Source organism: Ooceraea biroi, chromosome 2 (genome assembly GCF_003672135.1).
Source record: "Ooceraea biroi isolate clonal line C1 chromosome 2, Obir_v5.4, whole genome shotgun sequence".
NCBI classification, from domain to species: domain Eukaryota; kingdom Metazoa; phylum Arthropoda; class Insecta; order Hymenoptera; family Formicidae; genus Ooceraea; species Ooceraea biroi.
In genome coordinates, this window is record NC_039507.1 from 12,781,253 (window position 1) to 12,801,674 (window position 20,422).

A 20,422-nucleotide genomic window follows, 5' to 3' on the forward strand; every position below is an offset into this window, starting at 1 on the left:
CTCACCGACATGACTAATTTGCGTGGAAACTTTTTCGCGACTCTACGTATCAGCACGTGATTTTCGAGAATTAAGCGAACAAACAAATTGTTTGTTTTCCGGATTTGTCAAGAGCGAAATTATTAGATTACGCTTTGCACACAGTGCGCAGAATAAATTGCGCGATAAATAAGTCTGATGCACGAATTTTCACTTAGTTTCGTTACCTTATCATTATTTTTCTTGTTAATTAAAATTATGAGATAAAGATGAAAAACATAAAAGAGCTATGTGTTTTAATATTATCCAAATAACGGTGTTTTACTTATGAAGGCTCATATGCAATAAATGTACTTTTATGTGATATTTAGATATGATAAATACGAAAGCAATTAGCACCGCAAGTGTGTGCGAAAATGTGGCACAGGCAAGCACGTTTACTCTACCGATAAAATTTACCTCATGCATAATTTTAATTTTCCGTTTCATTATAAAATCCAAAACAGCAATTTCACTTCCATACAACTAAATTATCCTTCGTTACTATGCTTAAATGTAGATATACACGCACGCATTATAAATCATTATTCTCAAGCTCATCACACGATGTATAGCAGCAAGTAATAAAAACAATTATACAGGTGATACTGAGCATGGACCTCGATGCGCGTGGCGCAAGAAAAATAGTCTTGTGGGAGAGAAAATCTCGCTTCCGTAACGTAATCCAATATAACGGACTGGGGACCTCGACGATCGACGCTTCTCGATCGGAGTGTACCTACAATGATAAAACTAAGGGTGCATCGTTATTCGTAAGAAATCTCAACAACCGAAAGGGATCGTGGCCACAGCAGCCTGGTCTATCTTAAACTCGTAAGTGACGGAGTTCCGTAGGTACACGAGGACGCAGCAGTGAGTTAGGTTCGCTCTTTGAAATGCCGTCCACGAACTTGGTCTGGCCGCGAGAGCACGTCGCAAAATCAGATCCCGCTGGAAGGAGTGCGAGGCTCGTCGCGTCCGCCGTCCACCGATTTTCCAAGCAGACATTTTCGCAGACGCGAGCGAAAACTTTCGGTCTGTTGTAAACGAGTCACCGGAAGTTAGTTCGACGGCGTAGACGCCACGGCACGGGAGCTCGTTTATCCCGTCATAAAAGAATTGCACCATCGTAGGGAAACATTCGACCATTACAGTTTTGCACCGCTTCGTAAAAATTCAAGCGGGAGCTTCCCCTCCCCCCCGTGCTCTGTGATTGATGCTGCGGGGAGCATTTCGATGCGTTCTGGTTCTGCTCGTTAATTATACTTAATTATCCTCCTCTGAAGATCACATCTCACGAAATAAAGTTTCGTTACGTGGCGAGACAGAGCGATCGGCAAGAAACGTATTGATCCATAAACTATAAAGTCCCAATCTTCCGAAGTCTCTGATGTTTCTGACAAATTTTACATGAAACTTTGTATGTACAAAAGTTTGTAAAAGTTGATAAAGCTTCAGCTACATGCGCGTCTTTAACCGGTACTTTTCTATGCAATTACTACGTTTGTAAAACGAGAAAAGAATGAATGTCTTTTGAGTCCGTCGTTCTCGAGAAGAGCTTCGAAGCGAATTCATAACGATCCAAATCATTTGTGAATACAATAGTCTTACTGTAAGCTCCGAAGGCAAGAAAAAAAAAGAATTATATTAGCTAGTGCTACTTAAGCCCGTTTTAGACTGTAAAATATATTCCATTCGATTTGACGCAATTTCTTGTGTAATTGTTTGCTGCAAGAAATGCTTGCCATTAAATTATATTGTGTTTTACACTGTTCATTTTATTTGACGCAAGATTTGCGCAATATGCACTTGTATACGCAATATGTACAAACTGAAAACATGGGAGGAACGTATCAGTTATATAGGAATAGCGTGCTTATTAATAGGAACATAGACTACCGTCAAAAAGTTTAGGACTAAAGAAATTAATAGATTTAATTATATAATTTCATCCCCAAAAGATAATGTCAATTACTTATTATTACTATTTCGTGTTTCTTTTTCCAATAAAATTTAATTTCATTATAATTTGAAGCAATTTTATTTTGTATTTCTATCTTAATCTCTATTTGTTACTTTGGTCTTAAACTTTTTGACGGTAGTGTATATCTTACTATTATATAAAGAGAAGTCACATTTTCCTTTGTTACTTAGGATCTTTAAAACTACTGAACCAATCGACTTGAAATTTTAGTATGAGTATCTTGAGGGTCCCTGGAATGTCATAGACTATATCATTTTCTATAAACTTATTTTCTATAAACTTATTTTATAGAGCGAGCGAAACCGCGATGGGGGATGCTAGTGTATAATAAAACGAATAATACAGAGGCGAATAGCGAGGCGATTATCATACAACTCATGATCAGGAGCACGTTTTAAATATCTTGCGCAATTTAAACACATGCAATTTGTTTGCAATTTGTGTATGATATTCTGCAATATTTCTTGCTTTAAAAATTGTGTCAAATCTTGCGCACTATATTTCATATTCTAAAACGGTCTTTACGCGCGGCGTGCTTTTTGCTCTCTCGCCAAACGAGAAACGAAGAACGACTCTCGTCACGGACATCGTTTAACCGCCATTAATGGCAACCATGTCGTATGTCCCAACCGCAGCAAAGTGGTAAATGTCGTTTCTCAACCACGCCGTACGTAGGCACGACGGAAACGTTCAACGATCCCACACGCCCGTAATTTATTTAATCCGCTCCACGGCCCAAGTGGATAACGACGATTCGTCGATACGATTCGTTCTCTCTCGCTATCTTACACTCGGAACGGCGGCGGGCTGCGTCACGTGCTGCAACAAGCGGCGCTCGTGTATCGGGGAGGGAGGAGGTGGGTGGACGTGTCGTCGTTACGTCGCGACGCTAATTAATAGAAAGCAGCTGATGTCGAAACGCGCGAGATCGTCTGCGGGAGATCGTCGCGCGACAGGAAATGCATATTTCATCGCCAGAAATGCAAATCTCGCGGCTCCCGGCTCCGCTCTTGACGCCGTCGCACGTTGTTCCGCGACGTAAGAAAGAAAGGGCGGAAATGGAATAGAACGCCGGATAGAGGAAGGGGCGAGGTAATGCGAGGGTGGGTAAAGGCGAGCAAAGAAAGACGACCGCCAGCAGACGGCGGGAATTACCGGGACTGTCGGAGGGGGAGCCGAGGGGGAAACGGTTAACGTTCGGATAGACGGCAATTATGCGGGGGGGGGGGGGGGGCAGGTGGGCTCGAGACTATACGCAACATCCGGGGATCGTGCGGCCGGTACTTAAGTCGTCCAAAATCTCGCCCCGGATGGGCCCCCTTCATACATATCCACGAGCGAGTGGAGAACGACGCGTGCACGCCGGAGATAGAGCGCGTACGTTATCGAGGCTGAGATTTCAGTCGTCCAACCGAATCTCGACGGCCTCTTGCCGCGCCCTGCCGTCCTGCGTAACGCATTATGCATGATCCCTCTCGTGGTTACGCGTCGAGATTGCTACAATGGCGTCTAAACGGACGCAAACACCTTTGATCTTAACAATAAGATCGAGCACGCCTCGGGATACCGCGATCAGTCGAATTGGCTCAAAGCATGAGTTTGTGGCCTTCTTACATCCGGTTTAGATTATGCAATATATTGCGCACAATTTGACGCAATTTTCAAAGCAAGAAATATTGCAGAATATCATACACAAATTGCAAATAAATTGCATGTGTTTCGTAAATTGTGCAAGATATTGAAAATGTGCTCTATTCCTAAGCAAGTTTTTGTCTGCTAGCATGCGCCATGGATTGTATGTTTCAAGATCTGTTCTTTTTAGCTGAACTGTCTGCACTAATACAAGAAGTATATACATCTGTTCGTTTTAGCTGACTGCACTAATGCAGAAAGAACCTCAAAAAAGGACAAACTTTTGTCACTTATTGTGTGTTTATGATTAGTGCAAAATTATGATAATCGTTTCGCTACTCGCCTCTGTATTATTGTGCCTTTGTCTCTGTATTTATTTTTATATATGTTCCTATTAATAAGTATGCTATTCCTATCTAACTGATACGTTCCTCCATGTTTTCAGTTTGTACAAATTGCGTATACAAGTGCATATTGCGTTAAATAAAATGTACAGTATAATACAATTCAATGGCAAGCAATTCTTGCAGCAAAAAATTACTCAAGAAATTGTATCAAATCTATTCTGGTAGAAATTTCGTGCAGGTTTTAAGCAATTATTGAACAGTTATGTTATCTTCTGTCCAATAACTGACGAGTAAAATTGTTGGGATCTCGATCAAGATGTAACGCTTTTCCTGCAGTTACTGGGCACAAAAGCTGCACAAAATCTAAACTCATTTACTGAACAAAAACTGAACAATAAGTGGATAAAGAAACTATTCAACCGATTAATACAAGTTTGTTGCTCATAAAATGGGCAGTTTTGGCCTAGTAAAATTCATATTTTGTGCATATTTACTTATTTGTACAATTTTAAGATTAATAAAAATTACAGTACAGGAAATCTTTGAAGCGCAATATATATTGCGCTGAAATTAGCACATATAATATTAGCATATATCAAAGATACAACACAATTCTATTATTAATATACAGTTTATTATTTGTAGTTTGTTTACTTTTTTACTCTAACCTTAGTTGTCAGTTCTGTCATAATATGGGCAGTTGCCTAGGCAAACTGTACATATTTTTACCAGGAACACTACTTCAGCTACTGAACAAAACTCAATCAAGTTCTTGTCTATTTCCTACACAGTATTGATACAACTAATGAGAATGCAGTAATACTACACAGTAACTGATTGGGTGTCTAGAAAAACTGCACAGTCTAAAACGGACAATAGATTTGTCTATGTCAAAAATATATAGGAATTAATAGGGAATATTTTTTTATAATTACGGTAATTATTTAGGGAATTTACTTTATTTAGCGAAAATACTTTAGGGAATATCTCGCTGATGACCTTAACGTTGACGTATATTAAAAAAGTCATCCTCTTGAGTGACTTCCAGAAGGTTTTAGCCGGCGATCATTGTTTATTAAAAAGTTATTAACAAAAGAAGTTATATGAATAAGTAAATTGATACTAAGTGTAATAAGTGATTAAAAGTTGGGTTGGGTTAGGATTTCTTGGGAAAAGGATGCGGGGAAGAGGCTTTGTCCCTCCCATCTATTTACATTAAAATTTTTTTAATTGTCTATATTAAAGTCACAGTTCTCAGTAAAATTTTCACGTCCCAGACAAAAAATTTACTTTATTTATATGTATTTTTATTTACCGAACGATGTTCAATACAATTCAGCCGTAATGGAAAAGAAAGCTTGGATAACAAAATATTAGAAATATTAGACTGGATGTTTTAAAGTTTAAAAAAAAACTCAATGAAATAACTTATACGTAGTGATACTGTGTTTTTCGACTATGTCGTGGAATATTATCGCATACGATATGCGCTCAATATGTTGAGTATAGATACCTGTGTCTGGATCTACAAAATTATATCTATGATTTACTTGTTTATACTGAGCTACTATGATGAAATGTGGATAACCATTTTGCCATTCCATTTGCAAGCCATTCTATGCTTTCCAACAATCTGACATTATAGTTGAACCAGGTTTTATTCATTGCTTTATAATATCAAGTAGCGTACATGCTGACGGATCTTGGACAGGTACGTTAAATATACGACCTGAATGTCTGTCATACAGGTCAACCGCCAAAACTCCACTGACCGATAATTTAGACGTTCTTTATTATATTTGCGTTTTCCAATTTTATATTTTTAATCTTGACAATAATACCTTCTCCACTAATTAGTTCACTTACATGTCAATCTATAATGTATATAACTAAAAGATTAATTCATTAAAGCAGCAGCACTTTACATATATTACTAATAAAGTAATTATGATGTAAATAGCATATAGCTCGCGACAGAAATAAAACCAATCTATAACCGTATACGTGAGCTGACCTATGCTCGAGAAAATGCTGTCGAGGTGGACGGATCATAAGAAAATAAGCAATCAAACGGCAAGCAGTGGCTATTGATTGATAGTCGGTTATGTGCACACCATGTCCCAGTCAAACCATTTACTTTAAAATTACATTACTGCTTGCGCCTCTTCTTATTATGAATTATCTTATACATCATGTCAGTGATATTTCAATTTAGTTAAATCTCGCATAAGTTTTACTATCGATTCACATTTTGGACTTATTTTAGTGTGCAAAGACACCTTTCGCAATCAAAAATTCCACAAGAGCATTTTCATTATCATTGTAAATAGCTAAGGACTCGTACAGGTGCATGATCTATCACTGAAGGAAATTACATTACTATTGAACAGAATGGCGAATATTTAGATTGTTAATCTAAACAAATTTCATGAGAAAGTGTACAATAAGATAAAGATTTACGTTGATGTGCTTGTCAGAGTATATTTGAAATGTACTAATACATTATAGATTTTATTCGGGACTTGACGAGGAAACTAATTGTTTCCGGGATAAACACTTGAGACGGTGCTTATGGCTTCCAACGTGAAACAAACAAGTTGGCGTGCTTTCGCGCAATTGATAATTTTCGAAAAGTACTGTTTGCTTTGTGATCGGTATAAATAGGTAAGCAACAAAAACAAAGAGGACAGATGGAGGACATATAGACGGACATAAACGAAATAGACAGAGAGGAAAGTATAGAGAGATAGATCAAGAAACCGAGAGACAAAGTGCAAGAGCAGCGAGTGAGTGAATATTGTTCACGTTCTCCGATGCGTGTATTAATTTAATTGAATTACATCTGTTGTACGTTACAAAGTGACTAGTTATTCTTGTCGGTTTCGGCATATCTCTCATCTAGTAGTAAGTAGACCATCCTGTATGAAGGATGTATGAAGGATAAAGACTTTTTCACGCTCTTCAACACCTACAACATTAAGAAACTAATAGAACATTTATTCTCTCTGTCACATAAAATTGTGAAATATGATATAAACAATTTAAAAAATTTTAAAAGTTGAAAAATAAATACGTGGACTTTGTCCCTCTCCAGCATCCCTTCCTTAAGAAATACTAACTTAACCCAATCTTTAATTCCACTTAGCATCTATTCACTTATTCATACAACTTCTATTGTTAATAACTTTTTAACCAGTTCAGTGGTGGACTCGAAGTCAACGTTTTGTGCCAAAAGTGGAAAGAGCCAATAATTACATATTTTACATGAAAGCTTACCTATAAGGGGTTTTTTGGGTCGCTGAATATGAATCCGGAGTCAAAATTGAGAAATTCATAATGGTGGATCCAAAATGGCGGCTTCAGGTGACTAACTTTGTAATTCCATAATGGAAATGTATCACTCGGTATGCTTCTTTGGTCACAGATAACGGATTGGTTCAAGATATTCAAACTGTATTTCAAACGTTATTTTATTTTGAGTATGCACTAAAGACTGGTATAATATTTTTTGAATCGTTCATTATATACGGAACCAAGGTAAAATTAAAAAAACAAAAAAATTAAAACTATAAAAAAAATAAAAAACAAAAACATGGAGTGTAAAATCCTACCGTAGCCTCCCTGTGACGCACTCTGGGGTCGTGATAATATTTCACCAGCTAATAACGGAGGTAAGATTATCCATAATAAATACCGTTAGTCACTAGAAGCCGCCATATTGGGTCCGCCATTTTGAATTTCTCAATTTTGACTCCGGATTCATATTCAGCGATCCAAAAACCCTAAGTATAGCAAGTTTCACGCAAATCCGTTCACAATTGGCAGAGTTATTCAAGGTGCCCATATATGAGTCATTACCACTTGTGGCACTTCTTCTTTACGCCCATATATGAGTCATTACCACTGAACTGGTTAATAAACAATGATCGTTAGCTAAAACCTTCTGGAGAGCACTCAGGAGGGTGATCTGTATAATATATGTAACGGTCAAGGTCATTGGCGAGGTATCTTCTGAATTAAATAATTACCATAATTTCTTGCCTATATAGTGATTTCATCACTATATAGAATGGAGAATAAGAAGGAACTTGAGAGAGGGAATTAAATTAAATTAATTAAATTGAATTAAATTAAGGGGGTTAATTATATGTATATTTCGTATTTAATTATATATCTTAATAAATTTTGGGTAACAAACAATTGATTATAGGATTATAAAATTGAATTTTTTTTTCTTTTACTGTCATTGTTACACTTTTTAAGAAACTTACATTTTTTAAGAAATTATCGCATTTATATGCATTACAGTACATGCATTTATTCTACTTTCGCAGACTATATTCGCAAGTATTCTGCAGTATTCTCAGTAACGCGACATGTATCGCAAAATTACACAGTCGGTTCCTTGCAGTAAAGAGAAAGCGAAAATGCGACGACCAAGTTGAAAGAACAGACAGTACAGTGCTTAGGCAGAACAAGCTTTCCTTCGTGTGTCCTTTTCTGATTCTCCATGATAATAGAGTCATGGTTCTATTATCTGCTTTTACGTTTTGAATATGCAAACTGCTTCATATTCAATATATGCAAAATACTATTTCGAAAACTATTTAAACATAAGCGCGCCTTTACAAATAGAGATAAGTGACACATAGAACTAATTAAAAGAGAGATATACCTTAGTTTATTTTGAAAAGAGGAAATGTCTATATTGTCAATGTATAATCAAGTATTTCATATTGTTATTAAGCGTACTGACTTTTGCTAAAGATATACTTACAGAGTTTTATTTATAATGCGCGGAAAAAAGTAATTCTAAGGAAAAATCACTCAATTTTTATTTAATAAGAATATATATTAGATTGTTAGAGGTATTGAGATTGTAATAGTTAATAATAAATTGACAATCGTAATTGCTAATAGGCTGCTCATTTACGTGTAAAGGGAGTTACTAATCAATAGTATTGATCATTGGTAGTATTGGGTATTAATGTGAATCAACGGAACACAATTTCTGTTAACGCGCTTAAACCGAAATATCGAATATCAATATTCAATTTGAAAGAAATATATTAGTCGCTATGACATTGTACACATAATAGTTAATATTAATAGAATATCTATTACTGTGCGCGCGATATATTGTATTATATATAATTTGGTCACGATTTACAATTTCCTTTAGTAAAAGATATATAATATTATATAATATTTGCGTACATTAAATACGGCCAGCATCAATATACGATAATATCTTCGACACACATCTGCATCAATTAAATATCAAGAATTAAACGTCGTCATAAGTTTGAATAAAGTCTGATGTGGAGAAATTATAAAACAAGAAAAGATATTATTTTCAGAGAGTCCATCAAAGATAACAAAAACGTAATAAAGATTCGTGTGCTTGTGCATATTCGTGTGCTTGCTAATTAAAGATAAATATTAGACTGGATAATTCTGTAGATAATGTTTGCAATTTTTATACACCCCATCAAGAATTTAAAGGGGAGACGCGATGAATATTAAAAAAGCGATATTTTTTAATTAACCATCATGAGAAACGTATTGAATTTATTCACAAATTGGACAAACCACAGTAGAGGAACCACAGTGAGGTAACATAAAACGTAAAATATAAAACGTAAAATATAATTGTAATACCTCGTCTAATTATCGCGACGTATCCGCACGTGCTACTTTAACGGGCCATGCGGGATACCGTGTTCGTGATTAGCATGCATATTACATTCGGAAAGGTTGCCCGTTGATTTTAACCGGCACTTCAAACAATAACGTCAGCGAAATTCCAGTCTGCGTGTCGGCCAGAGGTAAGGTAACTCGCTGGAAAAAAACAGCAAATTCAAATGCGAATTACGTTTTTCCGAGTGTACGCCCTTGTTGTTTTTTGCCCTTTGCATGTTGTTAAAAATCGCGGTTGACAAGTTCGCGCACGGCGGATTTCGATCATCCCTCTTGCAATCGCCAGGTGACAAATAGGCGATCGAGTGGCGGGAGCACGTTCGAATGACGATGATAGTTGAAGCACAATTAATGGCGAGTCCTTGCGGATGATATTTGTACGTACACGTGCGCGAACGCGAATTGCACCCGAAAAAAATATATGGTGGCGGAATGCGGATCTCCCCGCGCGTTTGTGACGTACGAGCTTGCGCGGTATTGCGTACGAGAAAAATATTGTCACCGCGTTTAACTTACGGACATTTCCGTCGCTTAATTTCCGACAACGTTGACGTACCATTTGCACAATCCGCTTCAGTATTAACGTTTAACTGTCAGATTTGACGTGTGCGATTTTATCCCGTTTATTGTTTTATTTAAGCGCCGTACACCGTAAATACATTATGGTGTATTGTCACGTTGTTTCACGTTTCCATTAGTAATGATAAAAGTCATGCGGAATATGTCGCGTTTAGTGGTCACACGAGTAATTATTGCACAACAATAGTTTGAGGTTCTTTTAATACCATCCATAGCCAATGTGAGCATTTATTCTCTTCAAAAATAGATTTAATAATTTCATGTACTAAGTTCTGCTGAAAATTGAAAAGGACTGTCACATGACTACAATATATTTCACTTCTTTCATCGTCCTGTCTTATACTTGTCGTATTCAATTTATTAGCGTTTATATCGATTGTCGCAATTCCAAGAATATAGAGAAATCAAGTTTCGATCATTTTATTTATTTGACCGAATCATTGCTGTATATTGTGCTTGCAATGAGAAACTGGATGTAAGAGCTACTCGTCGTGTACGATAACGCTGCTTGAATTCTACATTATTATGGAGAAAACGGACGTACGTAGTACATGTACCGTGCTCTCGCGTTCGGTATGTGTGACACGGATAGACGAGAGAGAGAGAGAGCATGTTGACCTGCAAAGAGTGCACGTCCAACTCACGTTTAAGACAGATAACAAAGAATACCAGTAGTAGCTCGACGTGAAATTAACATAGCACATACCGAACGCGAAAACAAAAAAAATAAAAAGCTGTTCAAGTTAGAAATCTTTCTTATTATTTCTGTGCCAGGACGGAGAAATAATTCCTGAAGATCGATAATGCCGTACGATATCATTTTGTGCGGAAATTCAATTTCGTTGACAATCAGCAGTAAGGAATTGTAGAAAAATAAGGGAATTATGCTGTTGATTAGTAATTATGCACTTATTGTGTTTTATTATGGTTATATTGATTATTGAAAAAAACACGAAAATACCAGACAACAGAATGCAAGTGTTCTGCATAAAGAACGTATCACACTAGCGGCTCGCGGCTGAGACCACGATTGCGTTTGCGACTACGTCTGCGATTGCGATTTCACATTTGTTATTGACAATTGCAGGTGTCACTTATATACAGTATCATTTTTGAACTGTCTGATTTTATACAATTTAAAATAGAAATAGATTCCCAAACCACTTCTTTACACAAAATGGACAGAAATTTCCAACGATTGAGAAATTGAAAAAAAATGTGTGCGTTTTTTATGTTTGTTATTTTAAAACATTACTACGAGACTCTTCCACGCAGGAAGATATGGATAAAACCGTGGGTTGCAAGAAGAAAAGAAAAAGGGTGTCATCATAACCTTTTTTTAGAATTACAGTTGAAGGATCCAAATAAATTTCGAAGGTAAATAGAGTAGATTTTCAATTTTTTCTCACTTTTCAATCAAAATAATATACTTTTTGCTATTTTATTTACTCTTTTTTTCATTTATGTAGATGTCTTCGAATGAATACAAATATATTTGAGAATCTTGTTACTAAGATAACACCTTTAATTCGGAGGCGTGATACACATCTCAGACAAAGCATTTCACCTGCTGAGAGACTATCAGTGACACTGCGTCACTTAGCAACAGGTTTCCTCCAGCTATCTATTTAAATATTGTCTGAATTGAAAGATTTTTTAAAAACTTTTCTGCTTATTTCCTAGGTGAAACTCAGGAATCGCTGTCAATGAATTTTAGACTTGGGCAAAGCACAATTTCTAAAATAATAAAAGACACATGCAAAGCTTTGATTATTATTCTGTAAAGTACATTTTTAAAAATTCCTGATTGTGAAGATGCATGGAAGGTAGTAGCTGATGATTTTGAAAATAGATGGAATTTTCCACATTGCCTTGGAGCCATGGATGGCAAACACTCTCGCATAGATCCACCTCTAAAATCTGGATCGTTATATTATAATTATAAGGATATATTTAGTATTGTATTACTTGCTCTCGTTGATGCCCAACTAAGATTCATTTATATTGATGTTGGTACAAATGGACGAATATCAGATAAAGGAGTGTGGAACAAATGTACGTTCAAAAATTTATTGGACAAAAATGAACTGAAAATTCCTCAGCCAACTATTTTACCTGGTACAGACAAGGATATTCCTTTTATCATTGTAGGAGATGAAGGTTTCACATTATCAGAAAACGTACTAATACCATTCCCTAAAGAATAGTGTTCTGGAAGAAACGATAAAAGAATTTTTAATTATAGGTACGCGCGCGCACACACACACACTCACACGCACGCACACACACATATTTAATTTATTCAAAATTTTTTCTTTTTACAGACTTTCTCGTGCTAGGAGATGCTCCGAAAATGCATTTGGGGTCATGGCCAGTCGTTTTCAAATCTTCAGGTCTGCAATGAGATACGATCCGGATGATGCTCGTGTTGTCATCATAGCCATTTGCTGTTTACATAATATGTTAAGCACTGATGGTAGCTGTTGGTAGTGACATGTACACACCATCAACGTATATAGATAGGGAGGACATAATTCGGAGAAATATTCTGCGTGGTGATTGGAGGAATGAACCAATTCAAGGTTTAGTGAGGTTTTTATCGATCAGATAATAATCAATTTCTTTCGTAAATTGTTTTGTGGACATTTTTGGGAACTGTCTCAGTTTCTGAGATGCAGATGTTTGGTTTGCGACTCGAAAAAAATAGACGGTCTGCCAAACAGCAGCCGCAATCGCAATCGCAGTCGCTAAATATTTCATATTTTTCCTACATGTGCATCTCAGAAACACTGAGACAGTTCCTAAAAATATCCAAAAAGACATTTTACTGAGACAGTTCCTAAAAATATCCAAAAAGACATTTTACGAAAGAAATTGATTATTGTTTAATTGATCTCGTCGAGTCCAAATCTCTACTTTGAGACTGCACGAATAAAATTTATAGACTCGCTGATTTAAAGACTGCAGCATGGAATGAAATAGCACAGCAGTTGGACTAAACAAAATAAAATAAAATAAAAAAATTTAGAAATGAAATAGAAATATATATATAGGTGCTATGGTGTCAAGCCGTTTCAAAAATATAAAAGATACATTCGCTAGAAATTTAAGAACAATGAAAGAGTCGAAGCGTAGTGGAAGTGGCGACAACATATTGGTACGTCCGGGTTGGCCACCCGGTGTAGCGCGAGCCGGTCGGCTGTCAGCTGAGCGCGGATCGGCCGTCGTGGAGAAGATGCGGGTTCTTAGCGACGGGTCGTCAAGGATATCAATAAACAGTTTGGAATAGACAGAATAGGATCTGACTTGATTTGGACCGGACGTATTGTATCTCGCTTGTGGATTTGCAATAAACCGCTTATTTAACTAACGAAGTGTGCTTTTCTTCGGTGCGCGAGCGTTTCCGTGAGTGCATGCATGCGGGGATCGTGTGCGTCGAGCTAGGTCCGCCTGGACGCAACAATATATAGGTCTAAATGGTACATGTTTGAAAGATGTTTCTGTAAAAAGCCAATATACAAGGAAACTCTATATTAATGATTCACACGATGATTTTGAATCTACTCCTGCACCCTGTAGTACTTTTCCCAGATTGCTTAGCAAGAAACAAATTATGTCACTGCAGACACAAAGCGACCATCAGAAGATAGATCAGAGGATCTATTTCGTAAGAGAGGAGCAACAAAGAAAAAATCGTTTGCACTGATGGAGGAAGCTATAGAGATCTTCAAACAATTTTGTACAGCCTCATCTAGTCAGTCCGAAACAATTAATGATACAGCTTATGCTTTGGCATCATATCTAGAAAGCAAGCTTCGTACATTATTCCCAGAGAGCCGTAAAGAATGCGAAAATGAATTAATGAATTAATTATTAACAAAAAATGTTATTAAAGTAACGGAGCATATCAGTAGCCTCTATTTTGCAACCTCACTAAACCCTTAATTGGTTTATTTCTTCAGTCACTAGGCAGGATATTTCTTCGGTTTTCTCTATTTATATATGATGATGGTGTACATATGTGTACATATCACGTCCAACAGCACGAGTTCGAAGCATATTATGTAAACAACATATAGCATTTATAATATCACGAGCGTCATCCGGATCATATCTTATTGGAAATTTAAAAATTTCAAAACGACTGGCTGTGGTACCAAATGCATTTTCGGAAAGGTATGAGTACCTTTTTCTGATAATGTAAAACCTTCATCTTTTATAATGACGAATAGAAAATCCTTGTCTGTACCAGATAAAATAGTTAGCTGAGGAATTTTCAGTTCATTTTTGTCCAATAAATTCTTGAACGTACATTTGTTCCACACTCCTTTATCTGATACTCGTCCATTTGTACCAACATCAATGTAAATAAATCTTAGCTGGGCATCAACGAGAGCAAGTAACACGATACTAAATGTATCCTTATAATTATAAGGATCCAGATTTTAGAAGTGGATCTATGCGACAGTGTTTGCCATAGATAATTCTACCTTTTCGCAAAGTCATCAGCCACTTCCATTTTCAGAATCAGGAATTTTTAGAAATGTACTTTGAAGAATACTTCTCAGAGCAATGTATGTATCTTATATTATTTTGGAAATAGTGCTTTGCCCAAGTCTAAAATTCATTGAAAGAGATTCCTGAGTTTCATCTAGGAAATAAACAGAAACATTGTTTTTAATCTTTCAATTCAGAAAATTTTTAAATAGATAGCCGGAAGAAACATGCTGCTAAGTGATGTAGTGTACTGATAGTCTCTCAGCAGGTGAAATGCTTTGTCTGAGATGTATATCACGTTTCTGAATTACTTGATAACAAGATCCACAAATATATTTGTATTTATTCGAAGATATCTACATAAAAAGAAAAAAGAATAATAACAAAAGTGTATTATTTTCATTGACAAGTGCAAAAAAGACAATTTCGAAAAAGTGCAATTGCCAATAACAAATGTGAAATCGCAATCGCAGACGCAGTCGCAAACGCAATCGCGGTCGCAGCCGCGAGCCGCTAGTGTGATACGCTCTTAAGGCGTTACAATCGCGACGTTTTGAGTAGCATTGAATGAAATAGCGTTACCTCGGTACGTCATTTAACATTTAATTTAATTTCCGTCGACCAAATATGCGTTCCTAATATTGCATACGTTATTATTCCTGACATAATCTAGTTAAATTCTTGGAGTTCCTTTTGCAAAAAGAGAGTGTTTGTAAACGCGAGATGAGAATAGCACGAATAATTTTACGCATTTGGCACGGAAACGTCCCGTATATTAATCGTATACGTTACGCAAATTTTGATTTAGGTAACAGCTCGCAGTTATACGAGATGGAACAGTTCTGGTCGCCTAAAGTCCCAGAGCTCCCGATAACTGGATTAAATTATTAAAGGGCAGAACATTTGTACGGAACTACTTGATTCCTGTTGAAACCTCATTCAATATCTCAGCGAGTACTGATCTGCGCATCACTAGAATTACCATAACTCCGTACTCCGGAGTAAATGGTGGCATGTCCAACAGAGAATTACGTGATTCACTGTTGCGCCCCTCGCGCAAGACGAAATGTATGCGGAATATGTAAAATATGCTCTTATCAAATATGCAGCGTGCGCGGCAAACTTCAGAAAGCGTACAATTTTGCGATATTCTGCCGTACGATCTGTTTAGTCTCGTACCAACTGCTGCACCATAAATTCCGCTGTACTCGATATTGCGACGTATAATTCTTCCCAAATTAACGTGATGGAAATGGATGGATTTAGTTAAATCATAATAATATGATTTATCAACCATTCTCCTGTATTTGCATCATCTTAAGTGCGCGGCGAGTGTTTTCAACGGTAGAGCTTACTTATACACTTAAGTGTACTCCATTTTCTCGTCTATCAGAAAGGAAAGCGTACATGTTGAAATATAAGAAGGACTTTGTTTGTTGACTTGAATTGCTTTATACTTTGTGGATTTTGTCGGAACATAGACGAGATGCAAGTAACTCTTGGCGACAAAAAGATATTCGTCCTGTTATGGAAACGTGCAATGAAATCCATGCATTGTTGAAACATGTCTTAGGACAGTAATGTACCGCGCGAAATCGAACATCGTTCTGGAGCAGAACACAAGTAGTTGAAATGTTCCGAAACTGCAGCTTTGCTAGTGAAAGGCAGAACATTCCGAAATGAATATATAGAGTATGAGTTTGATACTGACGAAATGGATGAAATTTACAAGCTCAATCAGCTTCCAAGAGATTGTGGCTAGGATTTGATTTAGATCAAAACTTCATCTTATTAACAAATATTATGCTGTAATATTCTTATTATGAAGAATAAAAAAATTGTATTTAGTAACTTTGATCTCAATGATTTCATTTTAACTGAAAAAAATCTATATATTAATTTTTTTAAATTAAATTTCAGAAAGCATCAGACAGAGTCTGTAAATGTAATTTTATATATAAGATATTCGTGAATAATTTTAATAATGGTAATTTATAAGGAAATATTGTTGAGGAATTTAACTAACACGAAAAATCTTATTTATGCGAAATTTTAATAAAAGAAGCATACTGAAAAGGAAATATTTAACTCTCGTTTGCTACACAAGATTCAATGCTAACGGTAACAGACCTTAGCCTTCGCTGGAGCCAAACTTTCTGAATAACACAGTCCTTTTCGCTTTGATTACTCTGAAAGTAATAAAAGCACTAGTCGCGTTCAGTAGTTCAATTTCTAAATGATTTATTAATATGCCATTAAATTTCCAGGGAGTGCACTTTAAAGGTTAGCACATAAGATTTTAATTTATTCACTTCGGAACTCGGAAGTCATTTCCGAGTTCTCCAGTATGTATAACGATCGCAACTAACTCGATCGCTCGGCTGATTCTTTAAAGATTGAGATTAGTGCAGATTGGATCCAACTGAATGAAAAAAGCAAAGAATTGCTTAATGACTAAAAGATTATCTTTACAGGATGCAAGGTAAAAAACCTCTTTCGCTCATATATGTACTAATTATACCTTTAAAACTTGATAAATAGCAAGCATGATGAAGTGATATAATGTAGCAAAACCGGCATGCTCGTGGCATCAAATGACACGTTGAATGCCAACACGGAACAGCGATCCTGTCGTAATCGATACATCGTGTCATGTTAAACGGTCGACTGACGACCACTTTCGCCTGTAAAGGTGGTAACATCCTCGCGAGTTGAAGGCAAAGAATTTCGAGGCGATTAAGCGGCTGCCCAACGTAGCTTATCGCAGTAATGAAGGTACAGCTATCAAGGCATAGCGGTGTACGAGAAGTTTGACTGACGCGAGACAGACAGCTAAATACTCTTATTCAAGTTGAAAAATTAGCGTTGGTCGTGGATTGAGCAACGTTAAACGAAAGTATCCTGCGAAAAATCGAAGTTAATTGCTTGTAATCTCGGATTTCACGTTTATCTCGTACACATCTTGCAAACTTAATTACATTCGGCCAAAGCATGCACTCCACTTTATGTTGTGCAATATGTATTACATATAACAATAAATAGTATACTATAATATATAATAATAAATATATATAATAAAAATTACTTTTGTAATAGGATATTATGAGAAATACTATATAATTTAAAAGTATTAATGCGCAATGTTTACTAATGCATTAATTTAATTAACGTTAGTGGAACTCCATGAATGATTAATAAACTGTGTACAAAGATTATAATATATCGTAGTGTAATGCAAATATATAATTTAATCGCTACTGGGGTTCTTGAATCATAACTTGTGCATGTGAGAATTATTTTTATACCGTATATGTTTTTTATCATAATTGATGACGTACACAAGTATACCGACAAAATAAAGTAATATTTAAATTGAAATTTCCTTTTGATACATTCTTCGTTCTTTCTCCAAAGATAATGTTGGGATTGATCGTAAAAGAGAAGATATTCCTCATTACATATTGAATACTTCTTCCCACTGTGATAGGAAAATCTTTCACTCAACTTGAAAAATAAGAAATCAAGCTGCGCATTAATATTTTAGTCAAGCTCTTCCATTATAACTTTTCTATGAAAATGTTATTGCATTTATAGAAAACTTAAGTAGATTTAATATTTCAATATCTTTACTCCAAGAAAATATATTTAAGTATTTTGTAAAATCAGAAATATATAGACCTTGAAATACCTGTTTATTAAGTTATCTCTACAATCCTTCTGCAAGAATCTAAATTATACATGTAAAACATTTCCGCGAAACTATTTAATGTTAAGAATAACACCTTTAAGAATGCAAAGTCGTAGTTAGAAAATTTCTTAACATTAAAAATTCAACGAGTCGCGCGAGAGGACGATGTCCAATCAAGTTTCCGCTAACCAGAGAAAGAGAGAGAGGATGTGAAAGAAGCCGGTTTCAAATTTGCTACAGCGACGAGGCCTCGGAAGTTTGATGCAAATTTTACGGGACACTCGGTACACATAATAAGAACGAATTGCATCAGACTCATAAACACTCGCTGGTAAGCGTCGCCAAGATGGGTTACTTGACACTCAAGGTAGCCGGCATGTTCGCTGGCATCGAGTCACAGCCACCCCGCCGGCCACCCCATTCAACTCGACCAGGCAGTAGGGAGAGTCAGGAACGAGCCAGACGAACGCGCGGGCGCCAGTCTACCGTGGGCGCACGTCGCGGTACCACGTGTGCTCCGACCTGGTCTTTTCGTCGTCGACGCGTATATATTTTTATTCCGATCAACGTGCGATCGTGCGCGCCGGCTTAGTGATCACAGGCGTACGTGGTCAGACCGGAAGCGCGCAGTGGTCAACGGGACGTATTACTCCCTGATAGTAGTGTGTGTGATACAGTGCGTGCATTGAGCGATACACGGTGCCACGGAGGGATCTATCGATGATCCATGATCATGTTATAAGCACAAGGTAATGCTCAGCTCGAGATCGATGAAATCCATTCATACATTCGCACGTACATGTAAATACGTGACGACGTGCGCGGTCCCGATCGATAATCGCCCGCGATCGGAATTGCTCTGTTTTCCACGGAATTTTCTCGAATTTCCGTAGAAATTCGGCAACTTGCTTGCTTGCAGCAGCCGCTGCGATTTCGCGCGCGAGTCGCGTCTCCCGCGACTTTCGTGTCACCCCCTTTTGGCGGCCGTGTGTTACGAACCCCGTGATCGATGTTTGACGTTGCTTGGAGCGGGCATCGGAGCAAAGTCGGCCGCGCTTCGTGTCACGAGCTACGCGTGAATCGAGTGTGTCGTGTACGGTAGATATTATTTTTCACGATCCCGCATGCAGATAGATTATGCCAGTTTTTCCTACGCGCCGTGCATGAAAAATGGAGAACGTCATTAAACACCGCGTATCGCCTCGCGAATCAACGGAGGTTAAATTTCACATCCCGTGAGAGGTGTTATAGTACTGCTCGAATGATATTTTCGAGATAAGCCGTCGAGCGCTCAAAAGCCTACCCCCGAGTGTCTTGTTTAGCGTGACGTGAAGTATTCAGAGCGGCCTTACCGTTATTTTACGTTATTACACGTCACTCTTGCCTTAAATTGCGAAAGCTAATTATATATCAAAAGGGTAAAACCATTTTCAAACAATTGTCTCGTTCTTTTCTGCTATAGCGAAGAGATTTCAATTAAGCAATTCACTTTTAGCACCAACGATAATTGACACTCTTGAGAAAATTGAAGGGAGTAGAGCTAAAGGGAAAATAATTTTGTCTCTTCGCTCGTCCGAGATTGGCCCGCACAACGTTTTCATCCATGAGAATGAAAAAATAATCTAGAAAAAAGACGAGATCTCTTTCCGTTGGTCCCTGAGATTAAATCTGACGCTCGCACAGGCTTACGTCTCGGGATTGAGTAAAACTGAAAAAAGTATGCAACAAAATAAAATTTCCGTAATTCAGATTTCTCTCAGAAATTACAGACTCTGGTGCGAATATTCCGTTTATCATAGAAACCATGACTTGAAGGGTTCCATAGGCCGATAGTGCAACGTATCTCGGAATTCAAATACTGAAAAACGGTAGAATACCCATTCCCACCATTAATATCCACAATAAATCCCACAAAGCGCGCTTACTTATATCTTACAAGTTTCGGGCTCGAGAATGCGAGCACAAGTGGAGCCACGC

General features: G+C 37.0%; 2 protein-coding genes and 1 pseudogene across 3 annotated transcripts in view; all 3 read left to right on the forward strand.

Moving 5' to 3' along the window:
• The first annotated feature begins 4,224 nt into the window (after positions 1 to 4,224).
• Positions 4,225 to 11,916, forward strand: LOC113563656. Its single transcript, XM_026975586.1, has 2 exons — positions 4,225 to 11,637; positions 11,730 to 11,916. The coding sequence occupies exons 1-2, from the start codon at positions 11,477 to 11,479 to the stop codon at positions 11,890 to 11,892; spliced, it is 324 nt and encodes a 107-aa protein (XP_026831387.1). The 5' UTR covers positions 4,225 to 11,476; the 3' UTR covers positions 11,893 to 11,916.
• On the forward strand, positions 11,916 to 12,750 carry LOC113561488 (annotated as a pseudogene).
• A 5,712-nt stretch (positions 12,751 to 18,462) lies between these two features.
• LOC105278943 (protein artichoke) overlaps positions 18,463 to 20,422 on the forward strand; it is an 88,045-nt gene continuing 86,085 nt past the window's right edge. Inside the window, exon 1 of one of the 2 annotated variants that reach the window (XM_026968046.1) lies at positions 18,463 to 19,194. The gene's annotated coding sequence lies outside the window, so the exon portion shown is untranslated. The remainder of the gene's footprint in view (positions 19,195 to 20,422) is intronic. The other variant, XM_026968045.1, reaches the window with a different exon arrangement.